Source organism: Dromiciops gliroides, chromosome 4 (assembly GCF_019393635.1).
Source record: "Dromiciops gliroides isolate mDroGli1 chromosome 4, mDroGli1.pri, whole genome shotgun sequence".
NCBI lineage: Eukaryota > Metazoa > Chordata > Mammalia > Microbiotheria > Microbiotheriidae > Dromiciops > Dromiciops gliroides.
In genome coordinates, this window is record NC_057864.1 from 356,947,587 (window position 1) to 356,963,668 (window position 16,082).

Sequence of the window (16,082 nt, forward strand, 5' to 3'; positions counted from 1 at the left end):
ATTGGTTGTGCTAGTTCCATCCATCAAAGTCTCATTTGTGCAAGACAGAGCTTCCTAAGGTAATATATGGAATTCAAATATGCCTCTGCTGTTCAGGATGCTATTGAACTTAATACAATTTTACCACTTCAAGTTTTTAAAAAATGAATTTGCAATTTTTAACACCCTTTCTTTAACATTAATTACTGTTTTAAATGTATGGCCCCAGAGTCACAAAAGCTTTGGTATTAGAATATTAAAAAAAAATTAAAACCTTGTTAAACACCTACACTATAAATCTTTAGGAAAATAGTTTTGTTTCTTTAATCACTAAAATAGTAAATTCAATAGCCAGAGCTATCATGCATCCACTACACAATGCATTGTGTTAGGAACCTTGGCTGAGATAAGTTATAGCCACATTTTTCAAAGTACATCATTATTTTCCAACAGCATTTACCTTTTTTTGTTGAGGCAGCAGCAACCTCTGCTTTGCTTCGTTCAGTTCCTGCAAATTCAGATATTCAAGGAATGAAAAATTGGTATCAGTGATGCCAGATCAATACATTATATTATTATAATGCAGATCAGGATTAAGCTGCATAAACAGAACAGAACAGAACTTTAGACATTGGAAAGCAAAGTAAGGGATGGAGAAAGCAAAGTCATAAAGTAATATTAGGTTATTCACTGATGGATTTTCATTAATAGCATGATGGAAGTGCATGATGACAAAGACTTCAAGTTACTGAAAATGGATGCTGATAGGAAGGGGGAAAACCACACATGAGAATCCATCTCACTATTTTCTTCTCACATATATGTTTAAAAATAAACTATGAATAAGTAATTTCAAAGAATATCAAGAATAGTGTGAGGGGAGTTTCTGTTTTTGTTTTGCTTTATGCTGTTGTTGTTTTGTCTCATTAGAAGGAAGAGTGCTACTAGAGCTCACTAACACAGCCTAATATTAGTAACACACCAGCTACTGTTTTTGGAAATATTACTCAATTATTTGCTTCTTGTGAGAAAATAAATATATATTTCTTAAAAAAGCAAAAGTACTTACTAGCTGTATGACCCTGGGCAAGTCATTTAACCCTCATTGCCCTGCCCTCCCCCCAAAAAAGGAAAAAGTAAAGCAAAAAACAGATGCTTACACAGATTGTTGTTTAACCCAATAGTAAAGAAATGGTACTTCCATTTCCAAATTTCATTTTCTTCAGCACACTTTAAACTGTACATTTCCACCTATGCCTTTATGTGAGAAGTCTTCCCTACTTGTACTATCCTGTCAATGTTGTACTCTAAAATCTTGCCCTATGGATTATGTACACCACTCTCTGGATCATTTTGTATAGTAGCCTATAGCCTTTACTCAGATTTTTGAACCCAATTAACATCTTCCAGTCTTGACCTGATATCTTGAACTCTGAAATTGACTTAGTTCTGAGAAATTATGGTGAAGGTGGCACCTTATCAGCCTAGACCAGCTCCAAGGCCTGGTTAACTTTTCAACACAGTAGTCATATAACCATGTTCTCAAATTATAAAGTACTTTATAAATGCTAGCTATTAGTATTTTAAGGCATCCTTTTGCTATTTGGTTTACTATTAGTCACTTTTATATTGAATGAAAGGTGTTGTGTCTTTCACTGTGGATGATAAAACCAGCCTCAAAGAGGGATAGTTCTGTGGATTGGGAATTAAGAGTTTATAAATCCTGAGGCTAGGTGGCAATGACATCCTCTTCAAGCCAAGGCTAACAAGGTAGCTGAAATAGGAAAGTGTGAAGAATAGGTTCCAAGTTGCAAATGGCATCATATAAAGAAGGGTTAAGAACCAAGTATTTCAAATTATTTTGTACTACCCTAAGTGCAGATAGGAAGTACTCATCTACACTGCTTGGCAATAATTAGGGGGCAAATTTATGAGTGAAGAAGGTACAAAATAAAGCCAAGTTCAAGGACAACCAATCAGATTGAGTGACAAAGAAAAGATAGAGGGAATCTTTGGAGTCATAGTTGTCAGAGCATTTGATCTAACCAATGTACCCTTGGCTTGGCTCTATTATCTCTTTCTACCAAGTGTGCATGGCTATACTCTCCTCTTTGCTTCTGACAAGACCCATTGCAAGTGAGTTTTGAAGCAGCTCTGATAAATGGTTACTTTGTTATTCTTTATTGGTAGTGATGTTGAATGTCAAACAACAGCACCAACAATAATAAATGCATCCTTGAGAATTAACGCTACATCATTAGGAATGCCTTGAAGTTGGTGACAAAACAGTTTCCTATCCTGCAAAGGATATCTGGGCATGTTCAAATCTTTCAGTCAATTGGGAATTGCCATGGAATTTTGCCATGAACCGCCTCTTTGTAGGTCTTTAGCTGTTGCTGATGATGCTTTGACCTCACAATTTGTCTTCAGGTCTCAACGATATATCTGTGTGAGGTATGGTATGAAGGAAGAAAGTAATAATTTTGATTCATTATTACTTGAACAGTGTGTTTCTTGCACAGTGTGTTTCCTTGGCAGTTGGAATGTGGTTATGTCTTTCAACTTTTTATTAAAATGGAAATCCTTGACTTTTTACAAGTCTTCTTGGAAACGGGCTAATCATTTTCAAGCTTATCTTTAATCCACAGCTTTGTGCTGACTCTACAATTACTCATGATCTCTTGTGCATCTCTTTATATCTTAAATTCCATAACATAATCATTACCATAAAAAAGAGTTCCTCAACATTTATAGTTCAAGAAGTTTTCGGTTTGTCTCAAGCCTCGGAAAGAAGCATTAATGTAAACTGTAACCATGCCATTAAGTGATGTATTTCCAATTTATTTCTCTCATATCCCCATGATACAAACAAACAAATAAATAAGCAGGTCCCCAAAGCCAGATATTGTATATAGCATCTCATGAAATGTTAGCTGTTTCTGTCTGTTTTATTTGTACATATATTAAACCGATGATTGATGTCTAGGCAGCTATAATCCTGTAGAGAAATATAAACCCTTTTAGGCCATGAATATTTTTCAGGTTTGACTATAAATCTAATATGTAAAGGCTTGAGTAGCTAGAAACAATCTTCCCCTAACAGCAAATTTATACCACAATAAGGAAAACTATTTCCATTTCTTGGCATATACCAGATTCTTATCTAGCAATGCCAACAAATCAATTTAACTATTTCTCCCTTGAAGTTATACATAGAATCACTGCCAAAATCTCCACCATTTCAAAGGCTAAAGAATGGCCTAGATGCCAATCAGAATTCCCTCATCTGAAGACATATTTAAATTTTACAAAGAATAATAGTAAAATATCTCCACCTTCCGTTAGTTAGAGGTGGCCATCCATATTCAGGGATGTAGAGAGCACTGTAGTCCTGGATACATTGCATTGCCTAGCAGTTTGAACATGGGATGTACTATTTGGTTCTGCCATGGGTATTGCTGCATGACATTAAAGAGATGACTTCAAATTATAGCACTGCAAAAAGGGGATAAAAACACCTTCCACATTGGCATTCTGCGAAAATCTATACACGAATAAAAAGCCCTAATGACAAAAGTTAAGAAAGTATAAACACACAGGGAGGACATGGATTAAATATTTTTAAGTATCATTCCAGTGCAACAAATGTTAACAGCAAAGAGAAGCTTTCTCAACACCTCACATAAATTAACACACTATTATTTATTTTGTCTAAAGCAAAAGGGCTGAAACAAATACTTTAAAGTGTCTACCTTAATTTAAACATGCAAACATTGTATTCAACATACTTGATTTTACTTGTTTTTCACTCAGAGCTGTTGAAGAAAAATGATGTTTACATCAGTCAACATCTTATTTTGTTTTTTTCTCCATTTTTTATTATTAAGGATTGCTTTATCATTAAATACTAGATTCAAAACCTTAGACAATAAAAAAGCTTCAACAGATTATTGAAAGACATCCTGTTTTAGTATTCAGTTTTTTATTATCTTATCCTCTAAATTCTGCTTAGGGAAATTATTTTTAAGGATTTTCTTAGGCTGATTTAATGTTTCAAAAATTAATCTGTCAAGACAATGTTTTCATTCATTTCTAATTGACTAGTAGTAATGAATGTGTTGACTATCCTGACATATATTCATTCCTTTGCTCCCAAAACTTATTGGTTCTTTATAAATATGGCTTTTTCTCTTCTCTTAAAAAAACTGAATTTTGTAACTGGCCAAGATATGATTTCTTTTTGTCATATTTTTAACATCCTAAAACCAATGGTAATTATGAAAGATGGAAATATTTCTCTGAGGATGACTAACATGAAGAACGACTGCTGAAGGAAGGTAGCAACTTTAGTGAAGTGATTAGTGATTAGGAAGCAATTAGTTGGTCAAACCAGCTATTTCACTTCCTGGATACACAAATGATGTGCTTTGGGTCAGGTACATAGTATATACAATAAGGAACAGATAAAGAGAAAGTGTATTTTAGTGGAGGCTTGCTGATCTGAGCTACAGTATATTAAACAGAAAAAAGAGAAAGAGGAGGGAGAAATTTGTTCACATACAATTGCCCAACTATATTCCCAGGAGAAACATATATGACACAAGGAAAAGAAAAATGGAGGGGTCCAGTGATTCATTGAAAACAATAACTTGGAACAGAAATTATCCAAATGGCCTCAGATATGCATATATATATATATATATACATATATATACACTAAGGTATGGAAAATAAATGAAGTGGAATAAAGATCTCAATGTAAGATGCTAAACATCACCTAATTATTGGCATGTAGACTTGATGGAATATGACTCATTACTAATAACAGAAGCAAATGTATATTTATTTTCTCTCCTAAAAGAACAGATTAGGCAAAATGGTTTTGCAATAATATTTTCTTTCTTTTTTATTTATTTTTATAGTTCAGTATTTTACTATTTTCCAGTAACATATAAAGATAGTTTTCAACATTTGTTTTCATAAGAGTCTTGGTTCCAAATTTTTCTCCCACCCTTCCTTCCCTCCCTCCTCCCCAAGACAGAAAGCAATTTAATATAGGTTATATATGTGCAATCACATCAAACATATTTCTGCATTAGTCATATTGTGAAAGAAGCATCAGAACACAGGGGAAAAACCTCACAAAAGAAAGGGAAAAACAGCCCCAAAGTAGAAACAGTATGGTTTAATCTGCATTCATAAACCACAGTTCTTTTTTCTGGATGTTGAGAAAATTTTCTATCATGAAGTTCTTTGAAATTTTTTTGGACCAATGCATTTTTAAAAAGAGCCAAGTCTATCACCATTGTTCATCACACAATGTTGTGGTTACTGTGTACAATGTTCTCCTGGTTCTGCTCCTCTAACCGAGCATCACTTCATGTAAGTCCTTCCAGGTTTCTCTAAACTCCTCCTGCTCATCATTTCCCTTCACATTGATTTTTTAAAACTTTGTGTTCTAAATTTTCTTTCTCCCTCCCTCTTTAACCCTCCCTATGAAATCCAGCAATTCAATGTAAGTCATACATGTATAGTTATGCAAAACATCTTCTCATTAGTCAGGATGTAAAAGAAAATAGATAAAATACCTTTAGAAAGAGGAGCTAGCAAATAATATTATACTTCAGTCTGAATTCAGATACTATCAGTTCTTTCTCTGATGATGGTTTGCATTTTTCATATGACCTTCTGATATCATCCTGCTTATCATTTCTTTTACAGTTACTATTCCTAACTGTATTTCCCTCCATCTTATTCCCTCCCTTTGATATTTACTTTATTTTCTATCTTCCTTCACCCTATCCATCCTCAACAGTGTTTTGTTTTTTACTGCCCCCTCCCCCAATCTGCCCTCCCTTCCTTTGCCTCTCCCCCCATATCTCCTTCCCCTCCCACTTTCCCTCAGGTCACAATATATTACTATACCCACTTGAGTATGTATGTTATTCCCTCTTTGAGCCAATTAAGATGAAAGTAAAGTTCATTCACACCCCCCTACTTCCCCATCTTCCCCTCCACTCCATAAGCTTTTTATTGTTTCTTTTATATGAGCTACTTTTCCCCAGTCCACCTCTCCCTTTACATTTCTTCCAGTGCATTTCCCTTACCCCTTAGTTTTATTTTGAAGATTTCATCATGGGTCAGCTAGGTGATACCATGGACAAAACACCAGCCCTGGACCCAGGAGGCCCCAAGCCCAAATCCAGGGCCAGACATAAGACACCTTAACCTGCCTGCCCCACAAAAAATAATGATAAACAAAAAATAAATGCTTTACACATATCATCCCTTGATACTCAATTCATACCTTTGCCCTCTAAGTATATTCCTTTCAGTGGCCCTAATACTGAGAAAGATCGTATGAGTTAGAAGTATTATCTTCCCATGTAGGAATGTAAACCGTTTAATCTTTTAATATCCCTCATGATATCTTTTTCCTGTTTCCCTTTTTATGCTTCTCTAGGGTCTTGTATTTGAAAGTCAAATTTGCTATTCAGTTCAAGTCTTTTCATCACAAATGCCTGAAAGTCTTCTTTTTCATTGAAGTCCCATTTCCCCCCCCCCAATGAATATAATCAGTTTTGCTGGGTAGGTGATTTTGGTTGTAGTCCCAGTTCCTTTGCCCTCCAGATATCATATCGCATGCCTTCTGATCCTTTAATGTAGATACTGCTAGATCTTTTGTTATCCTTAGTGTAGCTCCACACTATTTAAATTCCTTTTTTCTAGCTGCTTGCAATATTCTCTCCTTGACCTGGGATCTCTGGAATTTGGCTATAATATTCTTGGAAGTTTTCCTTTTGGGATCGCTTTCTGGAGGTGATCAGTGGATTCTTTCAATCTATTGTACCTCCTGCTTCTAGAATATCAGGGCAATTTTCCCTGATAATTTCTTGGAAGATGATGTGTGAGCTCTTTTTTTGTTCATGGTTTTCAGGTAGTCCAATGATTTTCAAATTATCTTTCCTGGATCTATTTTCCAAGTCAGCTATTTTTCCAAGGAGATATTTCATATTGCCCTTTATTTTTATATTCAATTGGATTTGCCTTACTGTGCCTTGGTTTCTCATAAAGTCATTAGCTTCCATTTGTTCAATCCTAATTCTTAGGCAATTATTTTCTTTAGAGAGCTTTTATATCTCCTTTTCCATTTGGCTTTTCAAGCTGTTGACTTTTTTCTCATGACTCTGCTGCAATGCTCCCATTTCCCTTTCATTCATTCCTTCATCTCTCTAAATCTTCCTTCTATCTCTCCTACTTTCTCTTCAAAGTCCCTTTTGAATGCTTCCATGGCCTGAGACCAATTCATATTTTTCTTGGAAGCTTTAGATGTTTGAGCTTTGGCTTTGTTTTTCTCTTCTTCTGACAGTGTATTCTGATCTAATTTGTCCCCCCCCCCCAAAGCTGTCTATTGTCTGCTATTTTCTTTGCCTACTCATCTCAACCCAGAAGCAAATATCTGATTGAAATCTGATTCTCTATGGTAAGAAGCTTGGCGTGCCTGTGCTCCTCCCCCACTGGGCCCTCTCCACTCAATTCAGCCCACTGGTTCAGAACCAGGGTGCTTTGCCCCAACTCCAGCAGAGACTGCAGCCACTTCACCCCAGTCATCCGCCAAACCCCCTCACTGATGTGTATTCTAGATTCAAGAAGGTTGTTTTTAAGAGAGTTCAGAGAAAATGCAAGTAGGTTGCTATAGAGAAGAACTCTAAAAAAGACATCAACTCAAGGAAGATAGGAGCTTTTCAAGAACAAAGTTCTGTTGATACCCTTTCTGTTACTATGCAGCAAGTGATCAGAAAGATGGCAGGTTATTTATTTTTTCCAAATATCTTTAACCCTCCAATATCTCTTCCCTGCAACAAAAAGTACTAGATGTAGAGTACTTATAGCTTAACCTACACAATGTGAGAACCCATGGGCAAAGTAAAAATATTAATAACAGAGAGCTTTAATACCTAGAGGTTTTACTCAATGTATCTCCCCATAACAATTCCTACATACTTCTTAACAAAAGGACAAGTAAATTCATATAGTAGTCTTCGGGCCCTGAGCCTCATGGGGAGACAACCCCTTGGATCAGTGACTCTTTTCTTCTACCTGACAAAAAAGGCACTAATCTCTTCAAAGCACATGAAGAAAAGGAAGAAAGCAGAGAAAAGAATTGGGTGAGGTTCTAGTGTGTACAGTTAAAAAGTTCCTGAGAGAAAGGGTTTGAAAAACTTAGCTGGCACCAGTCCTGTCTCTCTGGAGGGAGAAATGGAAGCAAAAGAATCCTCCCTAAACCATACTCAAAAAGTAGTTGCTTCTACTTGAAGGCCTGGATTGGGTGAAACACAAAAGCAATTGTATAATTGCTGTTACACCAAGAGATACTATACAAGGTTGTTAATACAATTTTAAAAAGAATAACTTTTAAAACTACTATCAAGTAGTAGTATAAATACTGAACTGATAAAGTACTATTCAGGTTGTCCCAAAAGTTTAAAAATGTATGAAGACTTTTGAGGTCCTCTCTATATTCTGTCATTATTTTTGCAATTATGTAACTAGAATATATAGGTGTCTTTCTTTTTTCCCTAATCACCTTTGGAAATTCAAATAGATCTGAGTCAAAGGGTATAGGCAATTTAATAAATTTGGGGGCATAATTTCACATTGCTTTCCAAAATGGCTGGATCAGTTCACAATTTCATCAACAATGAATTAGTGTCCCAATTTTTCCACATCCCCTCTAACATTTGTTGCTTTCCCCTCCAACAATTTTAGCCAATCTGAGAGGCATAAAATATCTCAGGGTTGTTTTAATTTCTATTTTTCTAATCAATAATTTTAGAGCATTTTATATGACTATAAATTGTTTTGATTTTCTTCATCTGAAAACTGCCTGTTCATATCCTTTAAACATTTATCAATACTTATAGCAGCTCTCCTTGTTGTGGCAAAGAACTGGAAATTGTGGGGTTGCCCATCAACTGGATGAACAAGTTGTGATACATGATCATGATATAATACTACTATACTATAGTAAATGATGAGCTCAATGATCTTAGAAAAAACATGGATAGACTTGCACAAAATAATGAGCAGTGAAATGAGCAGAATAATGAGAATGTTGTATACGGTTATAGTGATATTTTTTTAATAACAACTTTGAGCAAATAAGTAATTTTGACTATTATAAATACCCAAATTAACTACAAAGAACAAAAGAAGGAAGATGATATCTGCATCCAGACAAAGAACTGAAGAATAGAAGTATCTATAGAATGATTTTACATGAAAATACATATTTGTCTCTAATGTTAGAGGTGGCAAGGGAAGAAAAATACAAAAAGTACATGATAATTTATATTTTAAAAAGAATAACAAGTTGTACATAATAGATTTACAGTTTCATGTGCAATCTTGTTTTCCTTATACTATATTATAGAAATGCTTTTTTACTCCATAAATACAAAATATAAAAATCCATAAAAATAAAATAAATAAAAAATTTAAATTACATAACTATACAATTTATTTATTGTATATGTACACTCTGTAATTCCTAATACTCTTCATTTTTCTTGGGACATTAACTACCCATGTCCTCAGAGGAATCATGATTGATTATTCTGTCACACCTTAACATTTTTAAAGCACTTTAAACATATTATTTTATTTCAAACCCCTAGGTAGATACTACAGGTATAATAATCCACAGTTTGCAGAGGAAGAAAGACTCAAAATGGCTGTGACTTGCCAAGTGTCAAAGGTAGGATTTAAACCTAGCTCTTTTCCTAACTTCCAGTCTATCAACATTCCCATTTTGTAATGTCTCACAATATTTGAAGCCATTAATGTTTTAAATAATAAAATGTTAAAGATTTGTATCCTTTAAGTATCCTCACTATGATTATCATAAAATACAGCATTTCTATAGAGTAATAAGGAAGATTTTCACAAAGCTTCTGAAAATCAATTTATAACTTTATGGTTACACATTTAGTATAGTGGCTCAGGTCAGTAACCTGTGGCTTTTTCCTTTGTGGCTTATTTATTTGATTCAAGAGGAGAAATTTGGAAAATATGTTAATTTGTGATTCCTATGGCATTTTGTATTATTTTCTTTCCTAAAAGATCCATATTCATCAAAAGACTAAGGAAGAAAATAGCAACATGAATCTTACCTGAAGCTTCTTTCTTTGTTGATTTTGCTGTAACAAAGAATAATGAGCTCATGTTTAATGAGAAATTGAAGTAAACAACTTCTGAAATGAAGAAATTAAAACATTTCAAATATTTACCTGATTCCACATGTTTGTCTTTCTTTTCCTGTTCTGAAAAAAAAAGTTTATATTGATTACAGGGCTAGGTTTTCTCCCAAAATTAATTTTATTCTACATATCTTTCTTTTTTTTTTTACAGAAAGACATGCATATGTTTAAAATGGATTTATACAACAAATAACAATTATATGAAAAGACTGGATCACACAAGGCAGATAATTTTCCTCTGGCTTTTCTCATCTATTCCCTACAAATTTCTTCATAAAACAAAACTACTCAATTTCTCTAAATTGCAAATACTTGAAATTTGAAATTGTCAACTATAAAAGTAGTGATAAAAGGCTTCACTTTGAATAAAAATAGAATGTGAAAGGTTCTCCACATGCTGAGGTTTCAAATATGATGCTGGTGAAGCAATGTACCTGACGTCTGAGGACTAGCTTAGCTAAGTATTAAGATTGCTTGAAGGGAGCAGCTAGGTAGCACAGTGGATAAAGCACCAGCCCTGGATTCAGGAGGACCTGAGTTTAAATCTGGACTCATACACTTGACACTTAGTAGCTGTGTGACCCTGGGCAAGTGACTTAACCGTCATTGCCCTGAAGAAAAAAAAATATTGCTTGAAGAAATAGCTAAAATGTAGGATCTGATAAATTCTAGATTTTTTTAAGTGTAATAATAGTCTAGAATCAATGGCCAAATTGAATAACATGAAATATAATAGTGATATATGTGAAGTTCTATAACTTCAATATATTGTATTAGGAAAGCATACGTGGATAACAGTTTTTATTCCAATTTAAAATGTCAATAGAATGGCACGGTCACCAAAAAGACCCAATGCTCTCCTTGGCTGAGTTCAAGAGAAACATAATATCTTGAAAGAGAACCTGAAATACTGTCTTAAATTCTAGGCGTCACATTTTAGGAAAGCCTTAGATTAGCTAAAATGTGACTGGGATGTCAGTAAGACTGGAGAGCATGATAACTGGTTTAAGAGTTAGCCCAGAGAAGAGATGACTTAGGGGAACTGGATAGCTGTCTACAAATATTTGAAATGCTGTCATGTCAAAGAAGACTTAGACTTGCTTTATTTAGCACCAGAAAGCAAAAATAGGAACAATGAAGAAAGTTTAAGAAAAACAGATTTTGCATTCATATAGGGAAATGCTTCCCAATAATTAGAGCTAGCTAAAGTTTTATGAACTACCTTGGAAAATAGTACATACTCATTTAGGGAGATAGGGGCTAAACAACCTCTTATTGGGGGGGGGGGAAGTGGGGGAAAGTTTAAATCTGGACTAGAAAATTATAGGTTAGACAGGATGGACTCAGAAATCTAGCTCCTAGATTGTGAGATTCTATGAGTGGCTCACCATGAGAAGCCAGACCATTAGGACATAAATTCTTTGTCCATTTCAATACATGAAGCAAAGACAAATACAGAGTTACCCTTAGTCCTTTTTGGCAGTAAGGGAATAGAAAAAGGCTGGTTGAGTGTGATACTGGAGAAGGTTTTTGAGAGTTCCTTGGATATCAAGGAGACTGAATTAGTCAATACTTAAGGAAATTAATTCAGACATCCACTGGAAAGTTAAACACTGAAGGTGAAGCCAAATAATTTGGCCACGTGATGAGAAGATCAGACTCATTGGGAGGGTGGGGGGAAAAACCCCTGATTTTGGAAAAGATTGAAAACATAAAGAAAAGGGGATGGCAGAGGATGAGATGTATAGATATTGTCAGTAAATAATGAACATGAATTTGGGTTGCTTTTAAGAGATAGTGGTGAATAGAAGTACCTGGTGTGCTATGGGGTCATAATGAGCTAGACATGGAAGATCACTGAGCAACAACAATGGTTGTTAAGAGTCATAGAGTTTGGGGCAGCTAGGTGGTACAGTGGATAAAGCACAGGCCCTGGATTCAGGAGTACCTCAGTTCAAATCCAGCCTCAGTCACTTGACACTTACTAGCTGTGTGACCCTGGGCAAGTCACTTAACCCCCATTGCCCTGTGTAAAAAAAAAAAAAAAGACTGTATATACATGTTTATTGGGTCCTTGGTATCCAAAATTTGAGATTTTCTTATGACAAGTTAATAATCTAATGCAGTAACAGAAGCACATCAATATTGCCATTCTCACTACAAAGACATAAAGAAGTTGTTGCAGAGTGGGAAGGTACTTCGCAGATTCATCTTAGACATTTAAATAAAGTAGTTTGTTTCCATGTGTGCTCAAGACAAAAGGAAACATTTTTTCATGGAAATAAAATTGATCATCTTGCCTTGAACTAGTTGTAATAAGCTTATTTTTTAAATGGCATAAAGAAAATAGTTGCATTTACACCAATGTTGACTATAGTCACAGGGCTAGATTTAAAAAGAACTCAGAGGTTCACTAGTTCAATCTGTCATTTTAAAGATGGTAAATTGAAACCAAGAGAGGATAAGGGAGTTTCCTAACATCACACAGGTTCACAGGTTGTCAATAGAAGAGCCAGAATTCAAGCACAGATTATGAAATCAAGTCAAAAAGAATTTTTAGTGCTTTCCTTATGACAGGTACTTTCTAAGTCCTAGGTATACAAAGAAAGGCAAACATGATGGTCTCTACTTTTAAGGAATTTATATTCTAATGAGGAAACTACATGTGAACAATTAGGTAGATACAAGATCCATAGAGTAAACAGAAGGCATTCTGAGAGAGGAAGGTCATGTGACTTCAAGTTTAGCATACTAAGCAGCTAGGTCACACAGTGGGTAGACTGCTGGGCCTGGAATCAGAAGACCTGAATTCAAAATCCAGGCCCAGCCACTTGCTAGTAAATCACTTAACCTATCTTCTTCATTTTCCTCATCTATAAAACAAAGATAATAATAGTATTTGCCTCTTAAGTTTGTTGTAAGGATCAAATGAGATAATAATTATAAAGCATTAATACTGCCATAAATACTTCTTTCCTTTCTTCCTACCTTCTTTCCACTATACCATGCTGCCTTCAAATGAAGAAACAAAAAATTTAAGAACTTGACAAAAAAGCCAAAATAATTCAACTTGTACCTTCTTCATACTTGAAAACTATAATGCAAAGGATGGAAACTGGTGAGAATGATAAAAAATATGTTGGGAAATATGGTTCAGAATTAAGATTTTAAATATGTCAAAGGCTTGCTCATCATCTACTCAGAAAATTCATGGTGGCACATTATGAATATGTACTTCAAGCAGAAAGTTAGAAGAGCACATGCTGATCATCAGGAAAGCTAAAATTGAACATTAAAGAAAGTTGAAAACTTCTTACTGATGTATGAATCATTTCAGAATCCATTGATAATATGCAATCTGCCCATGGAGGAAAAGAATGAATGAATGAATGAAACATTTATTAAGTGCTTACTATTTGCAAGGCATTGTGCTGAGTACTGATGACTCAAATAGAAAAAGCAAGATAGTCAGTGCTCTGAAAGAACGTCTTGAATATTCTCATATTCCAATGGGGGAGATAGCATATATGGAATGTCACAGCTTCCAGTCATATGGAATAGTCTGGTGGTTTTTAGGGTGCAGAAATTAGGTGTCACCATGGATAGAGTATCAGGTCTGGAGTGTGGAAGACTCATCTTTCTGAATTCAAATCTGGCCTCAGATACTTACTAGCTGTGTGACTCTGGGCAAGTCACTTAGCCCTATTTGCCTCAGTTTCTCATCTGTAAAATGAAGCAGAGAAGGAAATGGCAAACCACTCTAGCATCTTTGCCATGAATATCCCAAAAGGGACCATGAAGAGTTCAACATGAGTGAAGCAAGTGAACAATAACAAGGAAAAAATCAGAAAAACTGGAAAAGAATCATGAATTCTCTTATTACAAAAAAGACAACCTGTCAAGCACCTGCTCAGAATATGCTTATCATATAAAAAACTTTGTTTAAATAATCAATGTGTGTATCAAATATATCCTTGTTTAAAATGAGATACATTAATAAACTTTTATAGAAAAAAATAGTAAACTATATTTTTGCGATAAAAATAGACTAACTTATATAGAAAATATAACATCACAATATATTTATTATTTATTCAAAAATGACCCCCTAGAACAAAATATATGGATGGAAAAATTAAATTTTGTTACCACCATATTCCTTTGAAATGCATTTTGTGGCCAAGGAAAAGAAAGAGAAAATAAAAATACTATGCAGTTGCTTTAAAAAAAATAATTGCTTAGAGATAGTAGATAAGTAAAAGGTCTCTTGTGCTGGACTTACTCACCTCAGGTGAAAGTAGTCTGTAACTTTCCATGCTCAGCAATTTGATTTGAGGAAAATACATTGCTGAGGCAAATTTAAACCACTTAAGGGCAGAGGGAGTAAAAAAGACAAATCACTCATATTTGCTTTCCAGTACAAGGGCTCCTCATAGAATCCATTTTGGTAGTTCTTTTTTGAGCATCTTCTGTCATTTTTATATGAAACAAGATGGTGCTCCTTTCTCAGTTCTCAAGCGGGAGCTTAGAAAGAAGAACTATTGGTCTGGCTGTTTGTTTTATAAAATTAATCATCTACATTCATATTCTTCTTTCACATTGACATCTTTTGAATAACTTAAAATCAGTTCAAAAAAGGAATACTATATAAACTGAAATTATGGTAAAGCATTGATTATTTTTAAAACATTTGAACAAATTGTTAAAATTATAATTTCAAATGTATCTTTTATTGCATTAATTAAGTGTCTACTGTGTGCAAGGCACAGGGTTAAGTGCTTTGCAATTTACCTCATTTAATCTAGTCCACCCATCCCTCCATAGTATCAAAATAATGCAGTAGTACATTGCTTTCTCTCCCTACTTGTCTGACTTATCTTTTTGATCTCCATAACTGGATCTTCATCTAAGTCATGCCCATTAATCATGGATGATTCCTGAGTATCTGAACTTGGCCCTCTTTTGTTCTTCCTCTATACAATCTCACTTTGTGATTTCATTAGCTCACATGGATTCATTTATTATCTGTATGCAAAGTATTCTTAAATCAATTTATCTAGCTCTCCCCTCTTTCTTGACTTCCAGATTCACATCTCCAATATCCTATTGGAGACTTCAAAACAGATGTCTCATAGACATCTTGCACTAAATATGTTCAAAACCGCACTCTATCTTTTCACCAAATCTTCCAGTCTCCTTACTTTCATATCAATGTCAAAGATACTACCATCCTGCCAATCACCCAGGTTCACAATTTAGGCATTATCCTGGATCCCACTCTCACTAATTACACATATCCAATCTGTTGCAAAGTCTTGTAGTTTCTACTTTTGCAGCATCCTTCAAATATATCCCTTCTTTCGTCTTACACAGCTACTACCTTGGTACATCTCATACCTGGACTATAACAGTAGCCAGCTGGTTGATCTCACTGTCTCTCTGGTCCTCATTCTAGCCCATCCTACACTCACCTGCCAAGATTGTCTTCCTAAAGTTCAGGTCTAACCATGTGACTTTTCTACTCAAACTCTAGTGTCTTCGTATTAAACTCAACTTGGCTTTTAAAGGCCTTCATGACCTGGATTCTTCCTAAATTTCCAGACTTTTTAAACCTTAGTCTTCTGTCCTCTTTCTGCTGCATACTTTGTGATCCATCAACATTGGCCTCCTTGCTATTTCTTACATATGAGGCACTCCATCTCCAGACTGTGTGATATCACTGGGTGTCTTTCATGCCTGGAAGGCACTCCCTCCTTATATCTGCTTTCTGGCTTCCTTCAAGAATCAACTCAAATCTCTCCCACCATTTATTTTTTAAAATTTATTTAATTTATTTATGTTTTG

At 34.8% G+C, this 16,082-nt stretch overlaps 1 protein-coding gene across 1 annotated transcript in view; it reads right to left on the reverse strand.

Moving 5' to 3' along the window:
• LOC122755124 (triadin-like) overlaps nucleotides 1-16,082 on the reverse strand; it is a 326,758-nt gene that overhangs the window by 177,932 nt on the left and 132,744 nt on the right. Inside the window, exons 8-11 of the mRNA XM_044003480.1 lie at nucleotides 10,269-10,301; nucleotides 10,152-10,178; nucleotides 3,768-3,794; nucleotides 440-487 (exon numbers count right to left, since the gene is read on the reverse strand). Of these exons, the coding sequence (XP_043859415.1) occupies nucleotides 440-487; nucleotides 3,768-3,794; nucleotides 10,152-10,178; nucleotides 10,269-10,301 (135 nt within the window). The remainder of the gene's footprint in view (nucleotides 1-439; nucleotides 488-3,767; nucleotides 3,795-10,151; nucleotides 10,179-10,268; nucleotides 10,302-16,082) is intronic.